Genomic DNA, 20864 nt, shown 5'->3' with positions numbered 1-20864 from the left:
TGCATCATTGTTTCTTGCTTTCATGAAAAAGATGTTTATTAGCTTCACTCACTAACAAGATCTCTGGTTTATAAGGGAACAAAAAAACAAGCAGTTTCCTTAAGGGTAGTTACATGTAAGCCTAATGACAGCTGTGATTTTATCTGTTTGAGAGACCTTGTTCAACTCGCTCGGGTGCATTTTTCAGTGCACATGTAAAGAAGAGCACCTCCTGCACTTAGTATCATATTCGTTTTGTTTTAGTATGATCGGTGGCTGAATGTTGGCTGGATTCAGTTCGGTAAGCAGTTTGGTGTTTTGATTTATTTGTGAATGCAATTAAAGTCCTGTTTCAATTTGAGAAAGGAGTGCTTAAAGTGTAAGCAGGAACTGTATAGCTTGTTCCCATTTAGAAGTGAGGATTTAATTTTGTCTTTTTTTTTAATAGCTTTTACCTAATGTTTTTTTAAATGTATCTTTATTTCTAAATAAGAGCTTATTTATATGATATTTCGTTTTCCCCCTCAAGGATTTTGTATAGCCAGTTTTAACCAGTTGGATAATTTTCTTTTAAGCATTTTTGATGGCTGAGGTTTAAATATTCTATCAAATAAATAATGTTTAAATATTAATAAATGACATTGTACCATCTCAAGCTACAGTCATAAACCGTAATATACACTACTTTTTAAACATTTGAGGTTGGTAAGATTTGTTTAATATCGTTGAAAGAAGTCTCTTATGCTCACCAAGGCTACAACTATTTTGAAATATATATACAATTTAAAATAAGAGTTTTCTATTGTAATAAATTTCAAAATATCGATTATTCCTGTGAATTTTCAGCAGTTATTTTCTTGAATCTTCAGTGTCACATGATCCTTCAGAAATCATTCTAATACTCAGATTTGGTGCTTAAGAAAGATTTCTTACTGTTATTGAAAACAATTGTGCTGCTTAATATTTTTGTGGAAACCAATATTTTTACAGTTTAACATGACAATCCTTGTACTCAAGGTAATTAAATTACAAAATGCTTGAAAAAGTTTAGTTTGTAATTGTATTAGGGGTTATGTTGTAAAATACATAAGATAAAGTGTTAATGAGAACTCTTTAACGTCCTTAGAGAGTTCACTCCTTGAAAGAATGGTGTAATGACAGTGTTTCCTATTTTATTTATTTTAACATATAGGATAGTAAATTTGTCACCTTGGAATTATACGGTTCTATCTGCTTTCTGAGCAGTTTCGAGATATTGAGCTTCGAAGTTTTTGCATTCCATATGGTGATATGTGGAACAAGTCTCTTTCATACATCAGTCCCAAAATGTACACAACTTAAAAAATAAAATAAAAACATCACATAATGTAAATAAGTTGTCACCGAATAAGAATATGTGAATAACTCAATTTTGACAAAAATGTCAGATAGAACCTTATAATTCCAAGGTGATTAATTGCTTTTCAATGTAAAATGCTAGATAGATTTCATTGTTAAATCTTGTTTACACATTTAAATAGGGGACCCAAATGGAACCTGTTTTGTAAAATAATCCATCTATGTTGTATTCCTAAATCAGGATGATGGAGAACAGAGTGTTAAAGCGCTCTGAGGACTGTAAAAATCCTCCCCAGCTCTTTACATACTATCAAGGCGACATCAACACTGCAGTGGATGAGCACTTTTTCCGTGCCCTGAATAAAGCAACCACACCAAAAGACCTCAGTACTAAAGCCAAGGACAGCAGTAGGACTCCCAAATCTGGTGCGTCTATCTATCTATCTATCTATCTATCTATCTATCTATCTATCTATCGGTCTGTCTGTCTGTCTAATGCATTTCTTATCCCAGATGTACCATCATCATCATCATCATGGGCTTCTTCTGGTCTAACATGGACTAAGTCCACACACCCTTCCGGTTCCTCAAAGCTGACCCAATTGACATCCATGGAACCTACACCTCCATCCCAGGGAGTTATTGTGAATCCCTCAGTACTATCATCATCATCGTCATCCCTCTGGCCATGTCCATCCAGACAGGGCACAGCCTTCGAACTGCCTCAAATACTCTACCAACAGCCCATGGCTGCTGAGAGCAGTGCCAACTCTTACCTGAACCTGTTACAAATGGATCGGCCAACAGGGGGCATCATGATCTCACCCTTCTCAAAATCAGATACCAGACCAGAGTGGCATTCTGGGACGGCCTTTAAGGATGGAAGCAGGATCGGCCTAGATTCAGGTACTTATGCCATTGCTAACTGTTTGCTCACAAAAGAATATATTGCAAGAGCACAGGAAATAAATTCTTAAGTAAGGAATAATGAACAGTCAGCTAGTAATTATTGCTATAGCCTATGGTATTGTAATTATAATGCTATGCTCAAATAAATGCAATAAATACTCACACTATACTACAAAATGGCATAGATAGTGCAAATTACACAAATTGGGACGCACCTTAGGTGCTTCTTTTGAATAATTATTACTTTGTGACTGTTCAAAAATAGTAGTATGTAGTAATAATAGTATGAATTCATCTATTTAAAGGCATAGTTCACCCAAAAATTAACATTCTGTTACCATTTACTCATACTCAAGTTATTCGAAACCTGTATGAGTTTATTTCTTCAGTTGAATATAAAAGAATATATTTTGAAGAATGTGGGTGACCAAAAGGGTGGCTGGTCCCCATTGATTTCTATAGTATGGAGAAAAAAATTCTATGGTCAGTGGGGACCAAAAGCTGTTTAGTTACCCCATAGGCGGAGGGTGAACCAACTCCAGGGTAAGGCTAAAAGCAGCCAAATGTATTAAACATCATAAAAACCGACATCAAACCCGTCTTTTTAGTCAAGAACCAGACATGGGTGTCATGTAGGCTAAAAAAATGTTTAATGGGACTGAATTTGTATTTAACGTGATTACAATTTAATAAAAACGTTAGAACTTGATAATTATATAACGTTTCCTTTCCACTGTTATTCAAAAACCGAATAAATTATATATAGAAAGTGTCATTATCACTAACATTGATCTATCGCGAGTTTAAGCACTCTCAAAAAAACAAAACCATTGTTATAATCACTGAAGCTGTATACACTGTTAAATGAAACTCTTACTTACATTTGCACTTTGTTGTTTATAATGAGAGAATTCGCAAGAGTCCGTAATTCAGTCAGCGAACGCGCGCGCAAGTTTGAACGATGACTCATCTGAACGCTTCTGATTGGCCATTGCATTCTTAAGCTCAACAGATATGTGTGTGATTGGTTAAAATGCGCAACGCTGTAAAAAAAATGCCGTGCAACATGAGCAGATCTTAATTTAATGCCGCAATCGACACTGTCTATTCAAATTCACATTGTTAGCAACAGACGTAATATCTTTAATTTGTTTGTGCAGGGGCATTTTTGTCCAATTTAGTGGCATTTTTGCCCCAAGTCCCCGTGGCCAGGGGAAGGCTAAGCCTTACACAGCTCCGCCTATGAGTTACCCACATTTTTCAAAATATCTTCTTTTGTGTTCAGTAGAAGAAATTAATTCATACAGGTTTGGAACAACTTGACGGTGAGTAAATAATTACAGAATTTTCATTTTTTGGGTGTAGTATCCCTTTAAGCTAAGTGCATTTGGGTACTTTTCGTCTACTGTTTTATGAATGCTGTGAATTGGTACATTCTATTCTTTTCACATACTGATTTCATCTAATGTAGAATAGGGAAGTATGCATATTCGGAATGTAGACTTAATTGCAGTACATAAAGGAAGGGTTTGTTTATGTGGTGATAAATTATTTATTTGTGATCATCTTGTGTTTTTCAGGTGTGCCTGCCTCAGAAATACCTAAGGATTTGTACTGGTATTGAAGAAGCGATTTCTGACTCTATGATCAAAAATATATTTTCAGCACAAGACTGACTGTGTTTACATTATTACGTAAGCTTAGGAATTCTGTGCTTTTGGACATCTGGCATAGTGACTCAAAACATTATATTCATGGTATCAGACATTCCTCAGAGATAAATGGCAGTTAATTGCTTATTTTAGCCGTGAGCATGTGAAGAATCTTGTAGTAGGACATAAGAGAATACCTGATTGAAAATAATTCACTTCTCTTAACTATTTAATGGGTGAATGAGGAAGTAAAGTCTATTTGTATGATTTGTAATACAATTATAGTTTTACAAAACTTTTTTTGTTTATAGTATTCTGTGTTTTGAAAGTTAATATTATTACTATAGACCATAATTTTTGTAATGCAAAAACTATAGTAATTTGTCAGCAAATATATTCAATATAGTTACTTTTAAATTAAACTTTCTCTCTGAAAAGTTCCCCATACATTGGAGGATGAAAAACAACAACAACTTCAAAACCTCATCAACAAGTTGTGTCAACTCTCTAGATCAGGTTACACAGAAGGCCAAGTAAAGCTGATGCAATGGCAAAAGTGAACTGACATGAGCAAACCAAAAATAAATTTCTTTGAAGTTGTACAAATGTTATTGGACTTCATCTTTACGAACCTGTTTGCAAAAACCTGCTTTACACTTTTTCCCTCAAGCAGTGATGTATTTCCCTGTCACAAGCCCTCACTTTTGATGTATGAGTATGACAAAACAGCTAAAGGCTTTGATGAATTTTAGGGATGCACCGATACCACTTTTTCCAGTACTCGCCCGATACCGATACTTTTATTTTCGGTACCGATACCGATATTTTTATTGCATTTGTCTAATTTTTAAATATTGGGTACACAAACCAAAAGGGTATGTATAATGTTAGTTGGTTAACTTCATTTATCAAATAGATACAGTCAAACTAAAATTGATTCAGACACCTTCAACATTTCTCACATTATCACAGTTTATTCGCTATAGTTTAGAAAATGGTAATAAAATATGACAAGAACTCAGAGTTCAACTGTGTCAGAACAAATTCAGCTTGATAATGCTAGATAATTTATCGGTATGTAATATGATAGAAAGGTATGTAATAGATTACAATCAACCAAATATTATTCAGACAGCTTTTAGTATGACAGTATTTACACAACTATGAATACTTTGTCGGGCAACCCTTAGCCTTAATGACAGCATATAGTCTCCTGGGCATGCTGTCATCCAGCTTCATGCAAACCTGAACTTCATTTTTTTTCCCAGACTCGGTCTGAATAATTTTTGGACCCAAATTTGTATCAATTTTACTGGTAGTCCACTGTATGAAGAATTTTTGGGTATGATTTGTCACAGTTTACTTTATTTTGCTATCCTCACTTACATAAATGAACTATAGTGTCCTGCACCCACTAGTAAAAAATATATAAAAAATTATATCTGGTCTCTGAATCATGTTTGGTTTCACTGTATATCCTTCTGTTATTTTCACACTTAATTATGCCCATTAAATGTATTTTACAAGTTTTTGTTACTTTCACTGTTCATTGTTTTGCTCTGTGGTACATCATCTTTCATTTAATAGCATTAGAGCTGCTCCACTGCAGTGGCTTAGTAGTATACTGTAATCACGCGCTTTGCTGTAATAATGCAGGGAACCACTCGTTATAAATCTCCTAACTGTGATATTTTCAGAAATAGAAGTCGCGTTTTTTCATCTGAAACGTGCTGCGATTTATATTCCAAAGCCACTCATATAATGCAGAAACACTCAAGCAAGCAAAACACGCGCAACGCGTGCAGGTATTTGTACTGATGCAAAACAGTACAGCCTAGTGCATTTCACACAGGATGCTAGTTTCACTTTCGCCTGAAAGTCGTCTGTACCTAAGGTTGAAAATAAATTATGTTTATAGTGAATGCCCCAATAAATTGTCTTATTTTTACGATTTAGTTTTAATCCAAATTATGTTTGTGCTAGTGAACATCTAAGATCACACAACAGAAGTGCGCGCGCTCTCTTTCTCTCCCTACCGTTAAGTAACTTGTGCATTGTTTTACTTGTTTTTGACATATCCGACCGAACTACAAACTTTCCAGTGATGTCTGTGAGAAAGATATACTCACTCGACAAGCTCGCGCTCAGCGTGCTTTGTTTATCAGCTCGCGCACATTAGCTATACAGGCGTTAATACTGAATGTTTAACATTATATTAATTGCATATGCATACATACACTTCGTAGTAGACATCCTTAACTCCTTTCTGCTGTCTGTTGTTGGTGTTTCTTTGTTTGAATATGGCGCTTAACACATGCTGTGTGGTATCGGGGCATTTTAACGAGTACGATTACAGGAGACCAGTATCGGGCCCGATACTGATACCAGCGTCCCTAATGAATTTCCTCAATTATTTTCAAGAATAGTATAAAGAAGTCTAGTTTCAGTATGAACAGACAGGTGACCTGTTTAATAAATACTATAAGAAAATTGACCTTTTGTTCATACTTTACACATTTAGACATTTGATTTTCTTTCACAAAATTTTTATTTTTTGTGTTTTTATTTATCCACATAATTTTTCCTGTAAGAACTGGCGCGGCCATTTGTAAATTGTATGGGTCTGGCTTCTGGTGTAATTTGCTTCCAGCTACAAAACAGCTCGTTTTGCTGCTTGATATTGCAAATTGGTGTGTCTTACCATATTATTTTTATGTATTATCTTTATTATGAACACACTGGTTTGTAGCGCAGAGTTTTACCGTTTACTGCATGTTGTTATTCTTCTCGTTATTTCCCTACAGCGGCTAATGAACCGGAAGTCTCGCACATTCACAGAAAACGGCTTACTTTCGCATTGAAAAATAAGGTGGATACCTCATATTAATTGAATTTTTATTTCACTTCCTTGACTGTCTGTTGTTCATTGGTATGTTAGGTTTAGCTTTTTACCTTGTTTTTAAAAGACCATTACAAAAATATAAAGAAAAAAGTCTGCATTCTGTATCTTCTGTTCAAAGCATAGATTTGCATTTAAAGGAGTAATTTCTTTGAGGATAAAGACTCAACTATACATCAAGACTGCCCACATTTCTGCAAACTAACATCACGTTCCTCTGTTTCAAAGTTCAGAAGTGAGAGACAATGTCTGCTGAGCAACTGTGCCAAAGGGGGATTCGTCTCCCATTTCCTTTGGCTGCCCACAAACCTGTGCATAGCCTGACTATGCACAGAGAGCCACTAAATGCAACTTCTGCTCATTTTCCAAAAAATTAGAGCAAAATGATAAATCATTTATCTTAGGTCAGCATATTAATAGCTTTAAATATACTGAAACATACTAGATAGAGGTAAGTTGTCCTGTGTTTTAAATATAAAATAAATACATTATATTTTTTAAGAAATAAAAATGTAATATTTTTATTTTTATTATAATAATTGAATATAAATGTAATAATTATAATATATGTTTGCCTGATTGCTGCATGTTATTTCTTCATGTGCTTTTGTCTTTCCAATCTTCCTCTCACATCCCTAGAGTGTATTTGTGAATGAAGATAAGATTTGAGATGTTCTCAGAGCATTTACCCTAGTCCAATAAAGATTTAAATGAAAGCTAAATTAAAAGATGTTTTAATTTGGTTAAACTGTTAGCAGTGATCTCAAGCATGCTATACTGGAAGCTTCTGTTTGTATTTCTTTTAGTGATTGAAATAAGCATTAAACAACTTTCTTAACCCATTTTACTTCCGTAATTTGACCACTCGAAGTCTGAGTGAAAAGGGATATTCAGTGTACAGGCCAGTGTAATTATGAACACAGGAACTTGGATTAAGAAAGTAAATACAGGGTCAGTTTTATGGTTGACTGAATAATGTGGAATGCACTTCTCATCTGTAGATCACAGCAAAAAGTAGTACATTATGGACCAGATGGTAGAACTTGTCATTTCAGCAAGCTCACTATTCGATTATTGATGCCTTGGCACATTTTAAGTTCTCTCCCATCTGCCCTAATTTTCCTGTTCTCTTGTGAAGTAAATAAATCAGGTTGATGCCAAAACACGAGGACAACAGGGGCACATTCAATCTAAATCTGGCATGTGTGATATTCAGCACATTTGAGGAACAACCATGAGAAACAATATGCACACCCACTTTGTTGCAGTTATTTACTTGCTGAACAGACTAAAGAAACAGTCAATGTGGAATGCGAAAACGTTAACACAAAAAAGGAAGAACCAAATGGAAGAGTGTCCAAATGTTACATTTCTTTTACTGTTATATATTTTCAAACTGTTTAATTCAGCAAACAACCAGTGCAGTTAAAATAATTTTCCTCTAATAACCAGCGCTTTCTTCCACCCTCAATACCACGACGGAGATGAAACCCTTCAGCAAGGTACCGAACCCCCAACTGCTCCCTGGGCGTCAAAGCACACGGCTGCCCACTGCTCCAGGTGTGTGTGCACATGGATGGGTTAAATGCAGAGCACAAATTCCAAATATGGGTCACCATACTCGGCCACACGTCACTTCACTAATAAATGGACTTTGGAGCCACATATTTCCAATCACCGGACATGTCTGAAACCTCTGGAGATGTGTGAGACATTCTCATATGTCAGTCTTTATTAATAGTTCTTTTCTAGACAGAAATCAAAAGAACCTCCACCTCATTAAATGGCATATGGGTATATGGGTTTTGTGGCAAGCTATTTTCATGTTATTCTTTTTACTAATAACTACTTTTATATCACTAATATTTATTTTTTAAATATTTAATAAGTATATTTAAATATTTAAATACAGTAGTGACTAGTTATTTTATTTTCACTGACTAAAACGAAATATTCTGATAGTAACTATGTAGTATTACAGGTAGAGTAAGTTATTATTATGCCAGTATTTTGGCCAGAAGCGACAGTTTAAAGGCAAATTATATGCATGTAATATTAGAATGGCTACTTTAATTATGTTCAATTACAAAAAAAAGTTTATATTCAAAATTAAATTCAACTATAAAAGACCAAGTAGCCTAGTCACTACTGAATTTTTACTAATAATTAAAACAATATGATATAATGAGGGCTGGGTTTTGACACAAATTTCACGATTCGATTCGATTGTCATTCACAAGCTTGCGATTCGATTCGATTCGATTCGATCCGATGTCGATTATTTTGGATATATATCAGGTACAGTACATGCCAAATTTCCTTAAGAAAAAAAATGCAACTAACGCTGTAAAATATATATGGGAGTCAGTTGGTACTACATGACTATAATAGTGAAGGTTAAAATTGACTGATTTGTTTAAATTACACTTAATGAAGTTTTTAAAATAATAAAGTTACAATTACATAATAATATTTCTACTTCAATTAATTTGTTTGAAATATAAACATAATGGTGGCTGTCATAAAAACTTGGATTTATTCAAACATAAATTAAACACTGAAGAAGAGTAAAATGTATAATGAATGTTATATGGTGCACATATTTAGCAAAATGCCCCTCTACAGTTTATTTTTCTATCTGACTAATGAGTTTATATTCACCAAATATGTTTTTCTGAGGTAAATGTGATGTTATGTGACTTATTGTTTGTTTACAAGCAGTTATATTGACGTCTTTGCCTGGCTGAAACACAGATTGAGCGATTACATGAGACAGGATATTGCTTGTAAAGTTATACTCTCTTTTAACTTACCTTCGGATGTTTAGTCATATTTATTTTGTGCTGAAACTGGTATTAATGTGGAGGAGATGACATTGAAGAACAGTAAAAATGATAATGAATATGTTATATGGTGCATATATTTAGCAAAATGCCCCTCTACAGTTTATTTTTCTATCTGACTAATGAGTTTATATTCACCAAATATGTTTTTCTGAGGTAAATGTGATGTTATGTGACTTATTGTTTGTTTACAAGCAGTTATATTGACGTCTTTGCCTGGCTGAAACACAGATTGAGCGATTACATGAGACAGGATATTGCTTGTAAAGTTATACTCTCTTTTAACTTACCTTCGGATGTTTAGTCATATTTATTTTGTGCTGAAACTGGTATTAATGTGTAGGAGATGATCAATTCATGTGTGCTATGTGCTGCTTCAACACTAACTGCGGTTACTGAAACCATGCCTTCTTTCTTTGCGTGCACATTTGGGCCGCATTATGCAAATATTTCCACATAGTGAGGTAGATATGTGGGGACGTGTTAAAACGAGCCGTTTTAGGGGGGCGTGGCAGAGTCTTAACTTTGATAAAGAATATCTCTTTGGTTTTGAGACTTTAGTCTTTGCAACTTCAGGGATCTTATCTATGCACAATCAGCTTGTAACACTCCAAAGAGAAAGGAAAACTTGAAATCGCATCATATGACCCCTTTAATATTATAGTCTTGTCCTTATTAGTGAAATTATATCAATTGTATTATTAATTAGTGCACCAATATTTGTTTCTTGTATAAAAAGATGACTAGTGTATTTAAAGTAATATGTGAGTTATGAAGGAAAATGTAAAAAAATTTACAATTGCCCCTAGATGTGTAATAATTTTGTACATCGTTTAATAATGGTTGTTTAAAAAAAATTGGCAGAAACTATGGTTACCAAGGTACATTTTTTGGTTTATTCGTGTATTTGTTTGATTATTTCCATTCCAGGGAGATTAATATATCCATAGAAACAACTCTTTAATCACAAAAACATAATTAAATCATGGGGGAAATTCCATGAAAACATGCAGAAAGTTTCTCTAGATGTAGTTAAGTGTGCGTTTAGTGTACAAATACTTCCTGATTTCTTAGTGAAATTCACCAAACTGTCAAATAGCCATTTTGTCTAATGTGAAGTTGAAGTTTTTTTACATTAAGTAAAGTAATTTGCTATCACAATAAAACAAACAACAATGTAAAAAAAAAGTTGATGAACATAATTTATTTGTCTTTTTATCCAATAATAAACAGGCATTGTTTCACTGGTATCCCTTGCTGTACTTTCATACGAGTGTTACAGCACCATTCTCTGCTGCTCAAAAGATCTATAGGAAGGCCTTGCTCTTCATCACAGGCTGCTGGCTGTACTCTCTCGTGTGGACAGTGCCACCACTCTTCGGCTGGAACAGCTATGGTCTTGAGGGTCCCGGCACCACCTGTTCAGTCCAGTGGAACCAGCACTCCCCGGAAACAAGATCTTGCGTCATCTGCCTCTTTGTCTTTTGTCTGCTGCTGCCTCTTCTTCTGATGGTCTACTGCTATGGGAAGATCCTCATTGCCATTCATGGTGTGAGGGAAGAGTGAAAGAGGAAAAGGTTGAAAGTGAGAGAGAGAGGGAGTGGAAGCAATTATTTTGATAAAAAGCTCTCTTTTAGTATGGCTCATCGATCTTTCTAGCCAAACGTTTGTTCGCCATAACTTAAGCATTTTTCATGCCACTGTCTGGAACCAAAGTCCTTCGCACACTCATTGACATCATTATTTATGGCTACTGTGAATTATTTACACATTATTTACACAGCCGGATCAGATTTGGGCATTGTAGTATGTAAATGTGCAAATTCTCGTAGGTCTTGTCTCAACAAATGCAAAAAAACCAAAAAAACAAATATGAATATTTATGCACCCTCAGGACATAGATGTAGTTTTTTCCTCATTGGAACAGATTTGGAAAAATTTAGCATTACATTTGTTTACAAACAAGCATCTTTTCACTTCAAAACATGTTAATTTATTGACTGGAGTTGTGTGGATTACATGTAAATTATTGTGACGTTTTAATCAGCTGTTTGAACTCTCATTCTGACAGGAGCAAGTGATGTAATGCTAAATTTCTCTAAATCTGTTCCAATGATTAAACAAACTGATTTACATCTTGGATAGCCTGAGAGTGAGTAAATTGTCAGCAAATTTAAATTTTTGCTTAAACTATTCCTTTCAATTCTCTGATAATATTTTGTAATAAGGTCCCATTAGTTAATGTTAATTAATGCTCTGATTAACATTAAATAACAATGAGCAATACATTTGTCACAGTATTTACTAATCTTTGTTAATGTTACTTATTAAAAATACTGTTCATTGTTACTTTGTTAACTAATGTAGTTAACTAATATTAACAAATGGAAACCTATTGTAAAGTAGGTTCTCTCCTAATCCATTAATGAAAATACAGTTTAAACATTCTGATGCATAAACACAATATGGTGTTCCAGTCCAGCCTTGTTGCAGTTATTCTTTGAAAAGCAAACCTCAAAGCGTGTCTCCTCATCTCACAGGTTGCTAAGATCAATCAGACAGCTGCACAGAGGTGGGAAACACACATGCTGGTGATGGTGGTTTCCATGGTGTCCTGTTACCTGCTCTGTTGGATGCCGTACGGGGTCATGGCATTGCTTGGCACATTCAGCGTCGGTATTGTCAGCCCCACAGCCAGCGTTGTGTCATCCATACTAGCAAAGAGCAGCACTGTTCTGAACCCCATCATTTACGTTCTGTTCAATAATCAGGTATGTGCTTCTCGTAAGCATATTTGTATCCAAATTATACTTATAGACCAGTGTTACTGTCAAATCTGTATTTACTGCCAGTTTTACAGGTGCTTTATAGCTTTAGTAAGATGTGGACCAGAACCTCCAGCACATCTCACCCTTCACACAGAAGAAGGTGGTGCTCAACAGGACTTCATCCCTATGGGGTCATATGCTGCTACTTCTCCACCTGACAGCCCAGACAAGTTTAGGACCCAGAGGGCTTCAGTACAAAGAGGTAATAAGACTTTGGTGCTTGTGGTGCATTGTGCTTCATAAAAGCCTGGGATATGAAAGTTACATCCATGCAAAACCATATTTAGAGGGACAGGAAATTACATTGTGTGCATTTTTACTGCCATATACTTAACACAATGTTTGTGTTATTAAGAAAGATACTAGTATATTAGTATTTTGCTTTACAGTTTTGTGTTTTATAAGTGCAATGTAGATATCATTATTTAATGTGTTTAATTTAATTTTTTTTTGCAAATGTTGCATGTAATTATTGCCACCAGGTGTCAGTATATGTTCAAACGTGAAACAATGAAACTTGGGCTTGGCTGCATCCGAAGGTCATGCCTATGGTGTGCGCAGAAGTGAAAAAAATAGAAGTATTAGGATTTGTTTTGGTCATACTATATCAGAATCTTCTTCAAGTATATTGGTCACCTGAACCCTCTTACCTGTTCAATACAGTGATTACAGTCACACATTACTATAAACCGAAATATTTCACCAGGGATCATTTTTCAACAGAGCATTTTTGCCTGGCAAATGGGTTTAAAAAATCTAAAAGTCTGAATATTGCATTTTATGTTCTATTTTGTCAAGTGATATATTACTTTAAATTACTGCAATATTTTAGAGTAGTAATCGAGTAAAAAAACAAGTTCAGCTTGTACTGCAATAGGTTTTCTATTAATTAATTTTCTGTTAATCATTTTATATTTATTAATTTGTTTTCTTTTGTTGTTGTTGTGGTTCAATCCCTTTTCATCCACTTCTAATTGTTTTTTATATAACAGTTATGAGAAAATGTTGATGAAACCTTTGAAATTATTTGGATTTCTATATGACACTTCCTAAAATCATAGTAGTCAATACAGATAGTCTTGCATACCAAACAAGACAAAAATATTTTGCAAATCCATATCAACAAATGGTTAAATCCATCAAAGTAGTAATTAATATACAATGTGACTTTCTAGGCCTCTTGAAAAATGAAATATTTGGTTACCTGCTCTTTACCTCTGAATCCTGTTAAAGTGCAATATGGCATGACCTAAGAGATTTCAGAGAACCACAGAAGAGGAATTGTACAGGCTCATTAGTCTGGAAAAGGTTACACAAGGGTGTCTGAAGACTTGGGGCTCCATTAGTCCCCATTGAAGCAGATTGATTACAAATAGAAGAAATTCAGCACCAGTAGTACCTTGGCTGTCCTTCAAAAGGTCAGTGTAAGGACATGTCAAAGGATCCTTCACAAAATGGCAAAGTACCCTAGAGAGAAATCTATGGATCTGCAAGCATACTTATTATTAAAATATAATTGTTCCAATTTTACAGCACATTGTCAGGACGTTTGTGACTTTAAAGAAAAGTGGGTCATGCAACATGTTTGTTTCTAAACAAAGGAATAAATCACAATCAGAGTGCATCTAAACTGAGGAAATCTCATATATTAGAAAAGTCAGGTCCGAGTCCTGACCTCAATCTCATTGAAATGCTGTGGCATGATTTCTATTCAAGGCCATTTGAGGAATCCCAAAAATATGCAAGATATCCCAAAATATTTATGAAACAGCTTGTGCAGAGGAATGGACCAAAATATCTCCTGTGCAGATCTGATGAGGACGTATTTGACAGTGCTTGGGGTCCCAAAAGTTACTAAATATAAGTAATATTCACATAAACATTTGTGGCACTATAAAATATTCTTAAATGACAGAATAGAATTATTATTGACTTAGATGGAAGCTATCAAAGCACATGCTGAGAGCCTGCTGACAAAAATCAAGATAATTTCAAAAGGTTGAAACTTTTTTTTAACTGTTCGTCAGGATAGATGGTGCAGGTTCTATGATTAGCCTTGGCTGATTAAGTTCACAGGAAATATGTGAGGAAGGCTTTCATTAATAGTGCTCCTTGTTCTCATCACAGAATAACTGGCTCTGAAATTGGCTTGTACCTGACAGAGATAGAGCTGCATATCACACTCTCTAATGAGTCAGCAAACCAGTCGATGAGAAAAGAGCTTCAGCTCTGAGAATGGCATGTTGATCTGAAAAACCCATCTGAGTTGACAAGGTTTGGTATGCAACAGTTTTGTTTACGCTCAAAAAAGTTCATTATCCCATCACAAATCGCATGAACCTCATTGTCATTAATTATACAGGGCACGGCAAAGGTTCACATGCATGATTACCAATAGATATTAATTTGGCCTGTCATGTCAGATAATCCATGGCAGTATATTTCAATCTCAGCACAGTGGTAAACATGGCTTCAGCAGAAAGGTAATGAATGGACCTCTTATAATTACAAACCACAATCCTGTGGTTTAATGAAAAGGTGGTTCCTGTTTTTTATTAAAAATAAAAACATTGGCTGTTGCATTCTTCCTTTGTATTCAGTTCAGCTGCTTTCCTTTTGATCTAATGTTCACTCTGTTTCCATTCTGTTAGAATGGCATCATTAAGCTGTCATTTTTGTTCTAGAGATCAGTCTTATCCTTGAACTCTGACTGTTTACTGATCGATCAGGTGAAATGAGTGCCAAAGCCGAGCACATACGCACATCAGCGCTCAAACCATGAGCCGAGCATTGAGTCTGAAAAATCTATGAACTGACAGTTTTATGGATGTGTCCTTGGTTACCCAGTTTGACTGGGATTCTATTTGTGGAAGATGCTGTGATATTACAAAAACCTATGCAGTAAAAAGTGCATGCATGTGTATGTGGTTTGTTTATATATATATATGATTATATGATAATACCATTTGTTTTGAATTGAATATAACCAGAGGGAAAAATTCAATCAAAAAACAAAAAAATTAGAGTCTGTGCCCATCTGGGATTTTCAATGAGAACTGTCAACTCAAATCTACCGACTGGCTATGACTTTAGGCAACTGGCATTTATTCATCCAGATAAATTGGCCAAAAATCTGTGCAAAAGTCTTGTGGGGCTTTTAGTAATTCAAGTGCAAAACTCCATAGATTTTGAGTGAGTGAGTCTATTTTAACTTGTGAGCTAGTTTGAGAGTTTTGTGAATAATTTTGACTGACTCATTAGAAAGAACCTGTTCATAAGTGTTGTTTGTTCACAAATTAGACATTGTGAGATTATCTATGACTAAACCCTGTCATATTTTGAATTATTGTTACAAAATATTTTTGTCATATTTTCACCGACATTTACAAGTGAGTTTGAGACTGGTTTGTGAATCCTTTTGACTCATTTGACTCATTAAGAACCATTTGAACCATAACCATTTCATAAGACTCATTTGTCCCTGAATCATGGCTCACGCTTTGTTCTTTGTGGTGTGCTGTAAATACCCACGTGCACTGTGTGAGATAATCTGTCTAAAAGTTTTCCAGACTGTTCAAATTTTAAATTTCAAAAAATTTTAAATTTGTAATATTTTCACTAGGGGTGTTGTTAGACCATATTTACAGGGGCATGAGCCCCAGTGAAATGCAGACCCAGTAAAATATTACTGATAAATCCTTGGCTGATGCTGGAGAATACTGCATACCAACCGGATACTCATTATCTCTGATAATATTTCAGCAATAATATCATGTCTGGTTTCTATTAGCTGTTTAGAATCAGAGCTAGTGATTCACTGATGAATCACTATTGATATATTCAGTTTAATGGGTTTGCAAAAAGGTCTGAAATATTTTGCAATTCAGTTTGATTCATTCGGACAGTTCACTCACACACTGAATCATTTACAGTGGTTTCTCACACCTTAATGAGATACTTAGACAGAAAACAAAAATAGGACTGGATGAGGTGATTTTTACCTACAGCCCATTGTATGAAACAAACTCAGCAATGAGACCGGCTTGTGAATGAGCAACACACTCTGTACTGCAGTGACCATTTATATTCAAACATTATCATGTGACGATGAAAATATGGAGACATTTTTTGAGGCCTGCGCCCCATAGCTTACTTATGAAAGGCTAGAAATGTCCCTGATTTGCCCTGACAGTCCATGTGTAACTATATTTTTTCAAGTTTTCGGTTACCAGGAGCTGTAACCTAATTAAAATAAAAGACTCTGACGATGCCCCTTGGTGGGATGGGGGCAGAGCTACATTGAGGCGTCTAACAGCATATGTGCATGATTGTATGTGTGCGTATGTATAAATCCCTATGAATTCAGAGAGGAAGACAGAGTAAGCCAAGCTTTTAAAATATGCATAAAACAAACTCACAAACAACACAAGGTTTGATTCTCACAGAGCTTACATGCATTTTTAACCTGCTCTCGCTTCCAGAATCTTCTGATGGCCTGACTCAATGCTTTTATGACATAGAATAAAATATGACTATATGCATTTCAGTTTCTCTGGCCAGACACCGAACATCTGAATCTAAAGGGTAGATACATATTTATTATCCAAAAAAAAAATATATATATATATATATGTAAGGGCTTTGTAAATAGTCCCCGATACCACAAAAATCACATCCTCCCTGATTCCATGGCAAACAGTGATGGTACAGGCTGTCAGCCCCGCCTTTCTTCTGCACTCCATCATCCACATCAGAGCCTGCGAGGCAGTACTCGCAGCACACTCACACCAAAACAGATGGGAACTTCACAATCAAATCTGCTTTGGCACACTGCTGTACTGTAAACACAAAAACAGACCTGCAACTATACTTTGTATCTGTGGGTTTGCCAATGTTATGCAAGAAGTCATATTAGAACTTGATATCTCGCAAAGCAGCCAATAAAATAATTTTAAGAAGTTGGTGCTCACCGAGCCGTGCCTTTCCTCTATAGAGTCCAAGTTGACTGTGGCAGAGTTAGAGTGGCCATGCATGACTGCACAAAGCTGGGGTTGTATAGCTGGCTGTACATGCGATTCAGTCCAGACTCACCCTCGTATGATCTCCTTCCATTCATTATTTTCATTTGCAGCACAGAGCACAATTTCCTGAGTGCTGCTCTTGGAATCAGATTTTAAAACGGCAGATCAGCACTGAGCTGTCCATCATAACTTCACTTCTCCATCTCATTTCCTTTCTTCAGTATCTACACATCTTTCTGTCCCACATCACTCTTCCATATCAGTTGGTTTGTGCTACCAGCCAGGTGATGTCACCACCTCACCACCGAAAGTAGTGCTCTTTTAATGATATGAATGTTAATGAATGCAAAGTCTTTAGCACCTTTCCCAGGGGCAAATAATCTTGGTTTATTGGGAACAAAAGCCCAGTTCATTCAAAATTAATTTCAGGTTATGAAATATAAACATAGGATTTGATGGCCTTAGCCTGGGCAGTGATCACCCAAGTCCTTTCACACTTGAACAAGTTAAAAATGGGTCATTCTAAACCAAATCAGAAACAGAATCCTGGGTCATCTCACTTCACAATTCTCACTGCTCATAATTTACTTGGGGTTAACAATTAATCCTGGTTATAAACAAAGGAAACAGGAACAAAAAACACAAGGAAAAGCCAATTAGGAGTCCTTGAAAACCATTATAAACCAATATAACAGTCAACTGCCATCAAGTTCCCCTTTGAGGGAACTCGCACTGCGTTCTCTAGTGGACACTATGGGGAATGCCATCAGCATGACCAGTGTCTGAAGCATGTGTGAAAATACTCCAATCCATTGGACCGCACAGCCCGTGACAACATTAACGGCATGCCCGGACGTATAAGAGGGCACCAGTAATGCATGTCATCAACTTCTTTGTCTTCAGGAGCCGTTTGTTTGTGTACGTGTAGGAAACACTTTGCAAATCGTTCCATGTATTGCGTGCCTCCGTATGATGCATGATTGATGCGGTGTGTGCATGAGTGAGGAGCATGCACATTTAGTTTATGAGGAAACTCAATGCACTTATTGAGAGGACTTGCTTTGATACCTGTGGATTCACGCGACTCGTATGTTGTGTGTGGGTGAGAAGCATGCACGTTCAGCTCTCGAGGGAGCTCATTGCGCTTATTTCTTTGTGAATTAGCGTAGATGGAGTGCGTTCGACTCATGAGGAGGCGGCATGCGCTCATCGTATGCATTCGATGGACTACTGAGAGGGAAGGTAGCAAGCCTGATTCTTCTTTGCTTCACTTTTTACCCGAGATTAGACAGCGCTTGCATGAGCGCATTTGCCTTTCATGGCAGTTGAACAGACTCATAGCGATGTATTTGTTACTGTGGATTCCGTTCACGTGGTTTGTAGGTGGAGCATGGAATTGACATAATTCCATGTTGTTTCTATTCTTTATACAAAATAGAAACTATGTAATATAAGAGAGTGGATGTGACTGGTGTGATGCATCCGCAAGACTGACTAAAAGTGCCAGATTAGTAGCTTTTCTTTCTTTGTTCTCTCCCGAGGAATAGTAGTCAGCATTTGCATGAGCACTACCTGCTACCTTAGCAAGCTTAATGCGTGTTGTGTGATGCGGTCGTAATAATCAGTTCCACCTAGGTCTGACTCTCTCGAGGGATGAGAGTTGAGCCCCTACACTCTGTGGTTTAGTTTCAGCCGCCGCCATTGCGGTTAGGCGGGATCAAGCACAGGGGTTGTAGGTGGAGCACGGGAGAAGTAGAAAGTTTCCGTTCGAGCTCCTCTTGTTACCGCTCTTAAATGGAAGTTTATCAAAGATATACTTGTTTAAGAACTGTTTACTTTGATGGCTATAAATTGTAGCAAGATGTCCCTCCCCAGTGATTTTGGGTTTTAAGTAGGGTTCCTTGCTCTCTACTTAGCAGCTTTGCAGGTCAGGTTAGCTCCAGTCTATTTACGGTGGCACACCTGAAACATCAAGGTTGGTAGCTGTCTGAGGACAGTTTCCCTTTGACTAGCTGTTTTTTTAAGTAGACAGTCCATGACTATAGGTCGAGTCTCTTTTTAGGCTCTCTATTCGGGAAGTATTTTTGTCAAAGATGTACTGGTTGAGGCTGGTTTCCTTTGATAAGATCTCCCCCTGAGTATGAGCTCTTTCCCTACCTAATATTTCTGGTAGCAGGGTTGGATTGCCTCCCCACTTCTAGGGCTTTAAGTAGGTGGTCCCCCTGAGGTTCCCTTTTGATATGTTAGGCTGCCTTCCCTGACAGTCCACATGCTTTGGGCTGTCTCCCCTACATTAGGGTTTCAAGTAGACGGCCCTTTGCCTTTAGGAACAAAGCTGTTTGAGGACAGTTGTATTCCCAACTTGGCCGAATACAATGTCCCTCCTTGAAATACTAGTGTTGGTTGGGTTCCCCATTTTCCCCAAGTTATTTTAGCTGTCTGAAGCGTCATTGGAGTGCCCCCCCTCTCTCTCTTTAAATCAGTGTGTTTGCCAATATTTTTGGTGCTCTCTCACCAGGTGGACAGGCAATTCACGGGGGCATGGCATAGTGGGTATTTAGTGCCCCATAGTGTCCACTAGAGGATGCAGTGCGAGTTCTCTTGAAGGGGAACGTCTTGGGTTACACATGTAACCATAGATCCCCGAGAGGGAACAAGACACTGCATCCCCTTGCCAGGCCTAGGGCCTGCCTGTGTCACATTTCCTTCAAAGAAGTTGATGATGTGTATCACAAGCATTTTCTTATACTCACAAAATTCACATTAGCTCCACTAATGACGACATGGGCTGCCCGGTCCAATGGGTCGGAGTTTTCACACATGCTTCAGACACCGGTCATGCTGATGGCATTCCCTAAAGTGTCCCCTATGGGGATGCAGTGTCTCGTTCCCTCTCAGGGAACCATGGTTACATGCATAACCCGAGACGTTTTCTCTGAATGGGCTTTTTGGACACTAAGGGTGAGAATAAAACTCTTACTCCAGTCTCTTCTTCACTCCAGTTCACATGTTTTCATCACCATTTGATTTTTTTCCCTCAAACGCTGAAACGTGCTGTGTTTCCATAACTGTCCAAAGCACGTGAATATAAGCGTGTAATTGTGTGTCTGTCTCTAAGCATCTAGTCATAACATTCTAACACCACATCGTTTCACGCTATACAAGTTTGAAGAAGAAAAACTTAACGCCAAAGTGGTTCTAATCCTGCTCCTAAACAGGGTTTCATAATCTGGGGTAAAAACAGCGCTAACTCTCTACCAAATTACAAGTGTGAAACACACCTTTATACGGGGTTAAAAGTGGGTTTTAGAGCGAAGATAACCAAGGGTTAAGAACACTTTGGTATATGTCAGCCAAAAATAATTAAAGTTGAAGCTATTTTCTGTTATTTCATT

At 36.6% G+C, this 20864-nt stretch overlaps 1 protein-coding gene and 1 pseudogene across 1 annotated transcript; both read left to right on the top strand.

Annotated features, from left to right (window-relative positions):
- The first annotated feature begins 84 nt into the window (after positions 1-84).
- LOC107555170 (transcription cofactor vestigial-like protein 1) lies at positions 85-4159 on the top strand. Its single transcript, XM_016237870.1, has 4 exons — positions 85-280; positions 1559-1743; positions 1831-2223; positions 3807-4159. The coding sequence occupies exons 2-4, from the start codon at positions 1560-1562 to the stop codon at positions 3848-3850; spliced, it is 621 nt and encodes a 206-aa protein (XP_016093356.1). The 5' UTR covers positions 85-280; position 1559; the 3' UTR covers positions 3851-4159.
- Positions 4160-8261: 4102 nt separating this feature from the next.
- On the top strand, positions 8262-20327 carry LOC107555120 (pinopsin-like; annotated as a pseudogene).
- The last annotated feature ends 537 nt before the right edge of the window (positions 20328-20864 follow it).

The sequence above is a fragment of the Sinocyclocheilus grahami genome, unplaced genomic scaffold (genome assembly GCF_001515645.1).
Source record: "Sinocyclocheilus grahami isolate Dianchi unplaced genomic scaffold, SAMN03320097.WGS_v1.1 scaffold526.1, whole genome shotgun sequence".
Taxonomy (NCBI): domain Eukaryota; kingdom Metazoa; phylum Chordata; class Actinopteri; order Cypriniformes; family Cyprinidae; genus Sinocyclocheilus; species Sinocyclocheilus grahami.
This window is presented reverse-complemented; position numbering and strand designations above follow the sequence as displayed.

What these genes read in the sequence shown, in the direction of transcription:
- LOC107555170 (XM_016237870.1), top strand. Translation starts at nt 1,560, where the DNA reads ATGATGGAGAACAGAGTGTTAAAGCGCTCTGAGGACTGTAAAAATCCT. An exon ending in CAGTAGGACTCCCAAATCTG is followed by an intron (nt 1,744 to 1,830) that starts GTGCGTCTATCT and finishes TTCTTATCCCAG; the next exon opens with ATGTACCATCATCATCATCA. An exon ending in CAGGATCGGCCTAGATTCAG is followed by an intron (nt 2,224 to 3,806) that starts GTACTTATGCCA and finishes TGTGTTTTTCAG; the next exon opens with GTGTGCCTGCCTCAGAAATA.